The sequence below is a fragment of the Coptis chinensis genome, chromosome 2 (genome assembly GCF_015680905.1).
Source record: "Coptis chinensis isolate HL-2020 chromosome 2, ASM1568090v1, whole genome shotgun sequence".
Lineage (NCBI taxonomy): Eukaryota > Viridiplantae > Streptophyta > Magnoliopsida > Ranunculales > Ranunculaceae > Coptis > Coptis chinensis.
The window spans coordinates 99987250-99997423 of record NC_141457.1 but is presented as its reverse complement, the minus strand read 5'-3'; the positions used below and the strand labels follow the sequence as shown (position 1 = coordinate 99997423).

Genomic DNA, 10174 nt, shown 5'->3' with positions numbered 1-10174 from the left:
TGTAATTTGTTTTGGTTTGGTATATATATATATATATTATAAAATTAGAAATTACATTATAGTGTTGAAAAAAAAATTATAAATTTAATTGGAATATGTCGTAATTTATGTGGATTTTGAAATCTTTAACGATGACTAAATTCCAAAGTGAATGATGTATTAAATCTATCAAACTTTATTTGTTTAGGCCAATATAGACATATAGTGCATACAATACAATTTTATTTATTCTCCGCTTAGTTTTGGGTGTACACTGTTATTTATTTTATAATTAGTTGACTTTTATTTTTCCTTTTTGTCCCAATTACATGTACTATGGTTAACAAATGTAAAAAGTAAATTTTCATGCAACTCAATTCATTTTTTCCTTCACTATATCATTGTCTTTTTCTAGAAAGAAACTTTGTTTTGTTAAACTTCACCTAAGATTAGTGTGGAAAATATTTTTTGTAGCGTAAGGGTTTGTAATTAACTATAGTGTTTAGAAAAAATTAGAGAATCTGTGAAACTCTAAATGGGATTGTTTCTTTTTTATATCATATTTTTTTTCGTAATTACTAATAGAGTTTAGAAAAAATTGGTGATTTTTCCACATTAGTCTCATATTTTTTTGTAATTAGTCAAAGAATTTTATAAATATTAGAGACTCTGTAAATGCTCAAAAAATAAAGCCGAGACTTAGATGTGAAACGGGTGTCACTTAAGAAAATTGCTGTCACGTGAAATCATGAATATACCATCTAGATTTAGATTGTCATTGAATCTGGTCGTCAGCAATCTCACAATAGATTCCACTCTATCTGATCAAATACTATTGTTTAGCACTTAGCAGGTCAACCACGCTAAAACGACCGTGCACAGACCAAAAGCACCAGAAGACCTGACGAGCGAAAAAAAAACTAAATCCAATCTCTCTTCATTAAAACTTGGAACAACCAAACAAACAAACGTCAATTTCTCCGAACCCATCTCTTGTTCAAATGAAAATTTTCTGCAAATTATTATTCCCCTTATATAGAGACTGAAAAATAATATTATTGATGGGTATATTAACAGGGAGTAGAGGAGGAACAAGAGTTGCTACAAATCAAGAAGGTCTAATAACAGGTGGGGCATTTCCAACAAACAATAATAAAAAGAAATGGTCAAATTTTGTGCCTCTTGTTGTTGCTCTGGTTGTTATTGCAGAGATTGCTTTTCTTGGTCGTTTAGATATGGCTAAAAATGCTTCTATGGTTAATACTTGGACTAAATCGTTTTATTATGCTTCGATGGGTGGTGACGAGGCTTTTGATGAGAAAAGTAATAGTGACGTTAAGGAGAGAAGTACCGCTGGCGACGGGGAAGATTGCGAGGTTTGGTTGGAGAGAGAAGATGCTGTGTCTTATTCTAGAGATTTTCAGAAATACCCTATCTTGGTTTCTGGTTTAGAGCAGGTTTGTTTTTCTCAATCTCTTTAAATTTCGTTTGTATGTCTTTAGAACAACTATCGTTTTAGTTAATAGAGTAAATGGTGATTTATAATTTACTTGTAGAACATAATTAAATTGAGATTGGCATGTTGTTCAGAAGTGGGGAGTGTAGGTTTGTGTTTTTTTTTTTTTTTTGTTTGGTAAGCCTGTTTTAACTCTTTGATGCTGGCGGGTTCGAGCCCCAGACCTCTGGTATCATCACCCAAAGGTTTTACCGACTTTACTAGTCGGCACCTGCTTGTGTTTGTTATTAGTTTGCTGCATTCATCTTTTTTCTTTTTTGGCTATTAAAAAAAGGGTAAAAGGATTAGACTATATATTTAAAATTTACTGGAGTTGTTCAGAGTAAATCATAATGCCTTCTTTGTCATATCTCTGACTTCCATCTACCATTCTAATGACTCTGTCCAGGAGTGGAACTCTTGTGGTGTGGGATGTAAGTTCGGATATGAAGCACGATCAGGTAAGAAGCCTGATGCTGCATTTGGTGTGCCTAATGATCCACCAACAGAAGGAGTTCTTCGATCAATGGAATCTGCTCATTATTATCAAGAGAACAACATCAATCAAGCAAGACGGTGGGTAAGCACTTATTTTTCATTATTATTATAGTATAGGTCAATCTTTTTAGAAAATCTCAGTGACCCATTTATAGGTAACAAAAATGAAATAAAACTAATTAACTCCTTGCACAAGTGTGCAACCTTCATCCTTTACGCTAGGTAACTCGGCGTTTGATATAAATTTTTTTTATGATCATATAAGTCTAGCAACTTCTAGGGAAATATATACACCTAATTAGATTTTTTTTGCAACTCAAGTGAAAAACTGACATTTATGACTTCATTTCCTGTCTTAGGAGAGGGTATACTGTTATAATGACAACAAGTCTCTCATCGGATGTTCCTGTTGGTTATTTCTCATGGGCTGAGTATGATATCATGGCACCTTTGCAACCAAAGACTGAAAGTGCTCTTGCAGCTGCGTTCATTTCAAACTGTGCAGCACGCAATTTCCGCCTACAGGCCCTTGAGACGTTAGAAAAGTTGAATGTGAAGATAGATTCCTATGGTGGTTGTCATCGGAATCGTGATGGAAGAGGTAGACGTGAGAACTGTAACTAAAGTCATCATGGTCCTTTATTATTTTTAATTTTTTTGAAAACAATACATGATGGAAGATTTTTTTTTTTGATTGGCAAGCCTATTTTAAATGAGATTAGTAACCCCTTGATACTGGCGGAGTTCGATTCCCAGACCTCTGGTATCATCACCCAAAGGTTTTACTGACTTTGCTAGTCGGCACCTGCACATGCATGGAAGATTGAAAGTACTATAGTTAATATTCTAATTCTTTAATATTTTAAAGATTGCAAAGAGTAGTCTCTTCATCTCTTTTGTTTACTTATAATTTTCTGTACATCAGCTCCTAAGTTTGACATATTAGGTGTCTTGATAGCTTCACAAAGTTGTATGCCTGCTTAGTACACTTGTTTTTTATCTGAAGTATGTGGCCAAATACTTTCTATAATATACTGTTTGACAAGGCTTTTTCCTCGAAGAATGTGAGTAAATTGATTGTTTGTTTGTTCTGTGGGCCTGTTAATGATTTTCATAGATACATCAAGTATCTTTTGACTCTCTTAAATCTATTATGTTGAGCAACTCAGTAACAGATCAAACTTCAAAAAAACACAGGAAAATTTACCATCGAATTCAACTTGAGATATGGTTAGTATTTCTGATGATGAGATGTCCTTATGGCGAAATGGTCACTATGGCATTAGAAGTAGGGAATTAACTGTTGATGTTTTAGTCATGGACATGATTATCTATGGAAAGTGTAATGTAATCTTCTTGCGACATACCGACGTAGCAGACTTTTTAGTACAGATATATTTATTTGTGTGCATAATGTTTTTGACCTGTTATGAGTCATTTATTTTACTAACTCACCAACTCACCCCACATTTTACTTTTATACAAAATAATCATTGATTGATGAAGAGTTTAAATTATAAAGGGTTAACTAGTATTACCCCCCCACTAGATGAGCCAATTAGGATTTCCCCCCCACTAGATGGGAAATTAGGGTCTCCCCCCTAAATACACACAAAAAAAAAAAGTCAAAGTGGGTTGACCGAATTTTTTTGTGTATATTTAGGGGGGAGACCCTAATTTCCCATCTAGTGGGGGGGAAATCCTAATTGGCTCATCTAGTAGGGGGGTAACACTAGTTCACCCAATTATAAAAGTAGAAACTAAATTTCATTTCTGCTATAACTTAACTTGATGATAGAAGTGATGAAAGGGCATCTGAACGGCTATTTAGACATCCGACTATCTGCTGTTTTGCTATGTGTGCAGTTGACAAAGTAGAAACTTTGAAGCGCTACAAATTTAGTTTGTCTTTTGAAAATTCCAATGAGGAAGATTATGTCACAGAGAAATTCTTCCAGTCCCTTGTTGCTGGTATGCCATTTTATTGATGCTTCTTTCCTTTTTCTTCTTCCACCTCTCACAATATTTTTTTTCCACTTTGGTAATGACCAAGTACATTCAGTTGATCACATGCTGTTTGCACATGTTTGGATATTTTTTAGACTAGGAGTAAACTGCTGCTTACCAATTTCTGTTCTAATATATTGTCATGCTTGCCCATGTAATAAAACTCCACAGGAACTGTCCCGGTGGTTGTTGGTGCTCCAAATATTATGGATTTTGCCCCTTCTCCTACTTCAGTTTTACATATCAAGGAGCGAAGTGACATTTCTTCAGTAGCCAAGACTATGAAAGAGCTTGCTGAAAATCCTACTGCTTTTAATCAATCTGTAAGGTATATATCTCTTTCTTTCCTAGTGAAGCAACCAACCGTATACTGCTCATCTTGGTCAGTTGCATTTCTCGAAACCTTGGATGAATTATGTTCATTCCTTTTTCTTTTTGTGTGTTTCCTCAAGTATTCTGCCTAACAATGGGTCCTATCACATAGATGGAAGTATGATGGACCATCTGATTCTTTTAAGGCCCTTGTGGATATGGCGGCTGTTCACTCATCCTGCCGTCTTTGCATTCACCTAGCTACAAAGATCCGGGAGACTGAAGAAAGAAGCCCTGGATTAAAAAGACGCCCTTGCAAGTGCACAAGAGGTGTAAACACTGTGTACCATCTATATGTTAGGGAAAGAGGAAGGTTTGAGATGCACTCCATTTTCTTGAGGTAATCAGCGATCAACTTACACATGAATATAGCCAAATACAAATATTTTATCTTAGTTTTCTTCTGGCAATCAAGTTCTTGCTTCAAGATTAGCGGTCGTAGTTTGTAACTAGTTGTGAGAGTAATTTTTAGCATCATTATTCCGTTCGAACGATTAGTTCTCAGTGCTAAAATTTCAAAGATAATAGCAAAAACCCAAATTCAGCTCTCTACTTTTAGCATGGAAATTTGAGCCCAGTTTTAGCAGTAGGTCTGTTTGGTCTCACACATGCACGTACACAGAAAAAAGTGAAAAGACTTCTTGCACAACAGAAGTTCTCATCTTTGCAACTCTTGTGCAGGTCCGACAATCTTACCCTGAAGGCTTTAGAGTCTGCTGTGCTGGCAAAGTTTGAGTCTATGAATCATGTACCCATCTGGAAACAAGAAAGACCAGAAAGCATCAGAGGAGGGAATGAACTGAAAGTTTACAGAATACATCCTGTTGGCATGACCCAGAGGCAAGCTTTGTTCACCTTCAGATTTCAAAGTAATGATGAACTTAGGAGTCACATAAAGGGAAATCTGTGTGCGAAACTTGAAGTCATATTCGTGTAGCTGCGAGTTCTTTGCTACCACTTGACGGTTGATGCCTATGCCGCCTTTTGTATGTTGTCTACTTGACCTATGTGAAATTATGCATTTGTAGGGTGATCCCGGATAGTATAGCTTTAGGACGATTGAAAGAGCAATACACAGAGAAATCACATTTTTTAGGATTTATTTAAGTGGATCGCTTTTTATTTTGGCCTTGATTTGTTTGGCTAACTTAACTACAGTCAAACCATTTATTGTTAGAAATAGGGTTGCGGTATTAACACCCCACTTTATAGAATTGGCACCTTTGACCAATTCAAAAATACTGACACTCTTTCATTAATCACATAAAAAAACACTTGTGGCAAGAAATTGTCGTGAGATTGCACAATCCACGACATCGGGTTGCTGTGAGATTCCATATCTCACGGAAGGTTGTTGCTGTAGGTCATTTTTTTCTTTAATTTTTTTTTTAATAACTACTGTTCGCAGGTCATTTTTTATTTTAATTTTTTTTTAATAACCATTGTAAAAAAAGTTAGTTTACGTGACATAGTTGTGTTCACTAAAATGCTTGTGTTAATTATTAAAACTATTCTTTATTAATTTGATCATAAGTTTTTCTTATAGCATATGAAAATATTTGTTACGAGATAGCAAAATTATGTTTCGATTGTATATTTTTTTTCTATGGTTTTGGTATTGTTCTTGGAGTGTATAAAGAAGCTTTAAAGAAGAAAATTAGGTATTTATATATAGTGTGTGTTAAATACGTAAAATTTGAAGTGAAAAAAAAAAAAACAAAAAAAAAAAAAAAAAAAAAAAAAATGTTTTGCGTCAACTTTCTGTCATGGGATATGGGATCTCGCGGTAATCCGATGTCGTGAATTGTGCGATTTTGTGATAATTGCCTGTCGTGGGATATAGGATTTCGTAGCAATTTATGCTGTAGAACTATTGTACCTTGAAAATAACTATTATTGTTTTACTTTTTGCCAAAAAAGTGTTAATCCCATAAAATGGGGTGCGAATGCCGCGCCTTGAAATATGGACTAAGAATATGTTGTTTGATCCTCTAGCCAACTTGATAGCAACTTAGAAAGTGTGGTGGTGGTGTTGATTGCGCGGTGAAAAGTAACACTGAATTGTGAATCTAGATTGCCCATAATGTTGGATTTGGTAATCTCGGTATAATTGGACAAGTTTCACGGAACTAAGTTGCCGAGATACGAATCTCAGAGTTAAAACGAAAGTTTTGGAAGCTTAGAAGTAGTTTCGGTGAGCGCGCAATACCGACATACCCACGGATACCCCGTGACCCTTGGCTGTTTCAAGAAGCCAAATTGGTTCTTGCACTCAAACAAAAGGGCATTCAAGTAAATTCATATAGACACTAACCCTTTTAAAACGACCTTTTGCATCACCAAAGAGACAACAAGTGATGAAAAAAACAAGTCTACAAAAACAAGAAGCACCTCCCTGATCCAATGAAGAACCTTCCACGCACTTTTTTTCTTCTTCCTCATCCTCTAATCTGCATAAACAAATGTCTTCTTCTTTACACTTTCTGGCGCCTTCAACGATTCATTCTCATGATCGAAGGAGCATTAGAGCGAGTGCTAGTTCGAAACAAGTGGCAGCAGCAGCAACAACAGAAACAAAAGTGGTGGAGTTATCTAGACTTGATCCCAGAGTTGAAGAGAGAGAAAACGGATATTGGGTGTTGAAAGAAAAGTATAGAGAGAAAATAAATCCACAAGAGAAACTGAAGCTAGAGAAAGAGCCGATGAAGCTGGTTACGGAAGGTGGGATTGAGGAATTGGCTAAGCTTTCTTTAGAAGAGCTTGACAAGTCGAAGCTGACCAAAGATGATATTGATGTTCGGCTTAAGTGGCTTGGTCTTTTTCATCGCAGAAAACATCATTGTAAGTTAGTTAAACTTTTAGTAATAATAATATCTAGTAGCTTAAATCACTTTGGGAAAAAAATACTCCAATATTTCACTTTTTAGTACTCCAAGACATCCCCAGCAGCCTTTTATGGTGTGTCTCCGTTGCATTTCTCCCCTAATAACGACCATGCCCTTCAAATATATAGTTGCACACTTGCAACATATTGCCAACTAGCCCACATGACAAGTGCAATGTAAGAATATTATCTCATGGAGTCATGGGCAATATTGTAGAGGCATTATTTCATTGCGACTGATGATTATTTTGGAATGCAGTTGAAATTTGGCTTTTGGCCTAGAACCAGTATGTCCTTTTCAATAGTGACTGGTGATTATGGTTATTTTACAGATAAGTGTCCTTAATTTGTCTTGCCATTCTAATTACAGATGGGAGGTTTATGATGAGACTGAAGCTTCCGAATGGAGTCACTACGAGCTCACAGACTCGTTACCTGGCAAGCGTGATAAGAAAGTATGGAAAGGAGGGATGTGCTGATGTCACAACTAGGCAGAACTGGCAAATTCGTGGTGTTGAGCTGCCTCACGTACCTGAGATAATAGAGGGCCTAAACAAAGTTGGCCTTACAAGCCTACAAAGTGGTATGGACAATGTGCGTAACCCTGTTGGCAATCCACTCGCAGGTATTGATCCTCATGAGATTGTGGACACCAGACCCTACAATGATCAGCTATCTCAGTTTGTCACTGCAAATATGAGGGGGAACCTGGCATTAACTAATCTGTGAGTCTCTTATAGTTCACATTACTCATAGATTAATACCTAAACGCCTTTTTTTTACAAAAGTAAGGAGTTTTGTTGAGCATTAGTGATAAAAATGTTACACACAAAAGGAAGGTCCCTTGTTACAATGGATGCTCATAAGATTCAAAAACTACTGAGTGAACCTATAATTGGTCTTATATGGGCACTCAACACTTTTGATAAACTCTGGTCTGTTGCAGCTCCATTGCAATACCTAAATGCTAACACTTAATTGAAGTAGTTACCACGGACAAATTGAAATGTCAACACTGTGATTTATGTTTTTTTTATGAACAGGCCAAGGAAATGGAATGTTTGTGTGGTGGGCTCTCATGATCTTTTTGAACATCCCCACATCAATGACCTAGCTTACATGCCTGCGACAAAGAATGGTCGTTTTGGATTTAATTTGTTAGTGGGTGGTTTCTTTAGTCCTAAGCGGTGCGCAGAGGCCGTTCCTCTTGATGCTTGGGTTCCAGAAGAAGATGTTATACCAGTTTGCAAAGCAATACTAGAGGCATACAGAGATCTGGGCACCAGAGGAAACCGGCAGAAAACACGAATGATGTGGTTAATAGATGAACTTGTGAGTGTATATTTTCTCCATTTTTTAATGCTAATTAAACACCTTAGACTGGAACAGAGCTTTTCTTAGTCATAAGTGATAACTGATATATTCTAAGTGACAGCATATCAGTTGTTCTTGAAATAGAATGCAACACCAATTTGGAGATTCACACTTGTAATGTACATTCGGGAGTGTTTACGGGGAAAAAAAAAAAAAAAGAAATTCACACTGAATTACTAAGCAAGTTCTCAACATTTTTCCCCTTCTAAATCAGTGCATTGATCATTAACCTGTTTTCAAGAAGAAAGTCCAGTCTGTCATCGTTGTTGAAAAAGTTAAATAATCTGTGTTCTATTTATGCAGGGGATAGAAGGATTCAGGTCTGAAGTGGTCAAAAGGATGCCGGACCAAGAGCTCGAGAGGTCATCGAATGAAGAGTTGGTTCAAAAGGAATGGGAGAGGAGAGACTACTTTGGTGTCCATCCACAAAAACAGCCAGGTTATAGCTTTGTTGGTCTTCACATACCTGTCGGTAGACTCCAAGCTGATGACATGGATGAACTAGCCTGCATAGCCGATGAGTATGGTTCCGGCGAGCTTCGTCTGACCGTGGAACAAAATATTATTATCCCTAATGTTGAGAACTCAAAACTTGACGCCTTTCTAAAGGAGCCACTTTTGAGGGGTAGGTTTTCGCCCTCTCCACCTCTTCTAATGAAAGGTCTGGTGGCCTGCACAGGCAACCAATTTTGTGGTCAAGCCATCATAGAAACAAAGGCAAGAGCAATGAAGGTGACTGAAGAGGTGGAAAGGCAGGTGGCGCTGACTAAAGCAGTAAGGATGCACTGGACTGGATGCCCAAACAGCTGTGGGCAGGTGCAAGTGGCCGATATTGGGTTCATGGGGTGCATGACTAGGGATGAAAATGGAAAACCATGTGAAGGGGTGGATGTTTTCTTAGGTGGGAGAATTGGGTGCGACTCTCATCTGGGAGATGTTTATAAGAAGAGTGTACCTTGTAAGGACTTGGTTCCTCTTGTGGTGGACATCTTGGTTAAGTACTTTGGAGCTGTTCCTAGGGAGAGGGAAGAAGTGGGAGGAGAGTAAACTACCAATTTTCTAACCTGTACTCTCCCTTCTCTGACTCTTAAATTCAACAGTTGAGGATGGATACACTGATCGATGATTCAAAAAATAATAATGTTTGGAAGTGGCTCTTTCCGGCTAACTTAAATAAGAAAACTGTATTGATTTGTTGCATGTATAGGACTGCAAGTTAGTGGTGTTGTTACTGTCGTGAAATTATCAGTTCGCATGAATGCAAGATATGTATCAGTATCAACATGAAAGAGATCTAAGCAACAATCCAAACATAAAAAAGAGCGTCATCCATGGCAGTTTGGATTTACCTGTTACTAGTTAGAGCTCCTTAAATTAATGTACCTTGACTACCTTCTAAATTAAAGAAGGCGTTAACTAGTAATCCTTTTTGGGTGAATTATACACTATTATAACTAGTATTTTTTTTTCGATAGAAAAATTAGGTGTGTTGCAGCACACCCCGCCCCTTAACTAGGATTATCCCACCATGAGAAAAAATTCGCTACTAGGCGCTTAGGAGTGAA

At 37.0% G+C, this 10174-nt stretch overlaps 2 protein-coding genes across 3 annotated transcripts; both read left to right on the top strand.

Annotated features, from left to right (window-relative positions):
- Positions 1-839: 839 nt before the first annotated feature.
- On the top strand, positions 840-5476 carry LOC147519599 (glycoprotein 3-alpha-L-fucosyltransferase FUT11-like). 2 transcript variants are annotated; one of them, XM_086591173.1, is made up of 7 exons: positions 840-1436; positions 1884-2050; positions 2332-2573; positions 3839-3943; positions 4151-4307; positions 4464-4691; positions 5033-5476. In XM_086591173.1, the coding sequence occupies exons 1-7, from the start codon at positions 1041-1043 to the stop codon at positions 5286-5288; spliced, it is 1551 nt and encodes a 516-aa protein (XP_086447299.1). In that variant the 5' UTR covers positions 840-1040; the 3' UTR covers positions 5289-5476. The 2 variants fall into 2 exon arrangements, with proteins under 2 accessions (XP_086447299.1, XP_086447298.1); XM_086591172.1 differs by having other exon boundaries at positions 2332-2579.
- Positions 5477-6539: 1063 nt separating this feature from the next.
- On the top strand, positions 6540-9809 carry NIR1 (nitrite reductase 1). Its single transcript, XM_086591171.1, has 4 exons — positions 6540-7192; positions 7606-7960; positions 8279-8567; positions 8913-9809. The coding sequence occupies exons 1-4, from the start codon at positions 6814-6816 to the stop codon at positions 9654-9656; spliced, it is 1767 nt and encodes a 588-aa protein (XP_086447297.1). The 5' UTR covers positions 6540-6813; the 3' UTR covers positions 9657-9809.
- Positions 9810-10174: the final 365 nt, after the last annotated feature.

Coding starts and splice junctions, on each gene's coding strand:
- LOC147519599 (XM_086591172.1), top strand. CDS start 1,041: ATGGGTATATTAACAGGGAGTAGAGGAGGAACAAGAGTTGCTACAAAT. Junction 1,437..1,883: donor TGGTTTCTGGTTTAGAGCAG/GTTTGTTTTTCT, acceptor GACTCTGTCCAG/GAGTGGAACTCTTGTGGTGT. Junction 2,580..3,838: donor TCGTGATGGAAGAGGTAGAC/GTGAGAACTGTA, acceptor CTATGTGTGCAG/TTGACAAAGTAGAAACTTTG.
- NIR1 (XM_086591171.1), top strand. CDS start 6,814: ATGTCTTCTTCTTTACACTTTCTGGCGCCTTCAACGATTCATTCTCAT. Junction 7,193..7,605: donor TCATCGCAGAAAACATCATT/GTAAGTTAGTTA, acceptor TTCTAATTACAG/ATGGGAGGTTTATGATGAGA. Junction 8,568..8,912: donor TGTGGTTAATAGATGAACTT/GTGAGTGTATAT, acceptor CTATTTATGCAG/GGGATAGAAGGATTCAGGTC.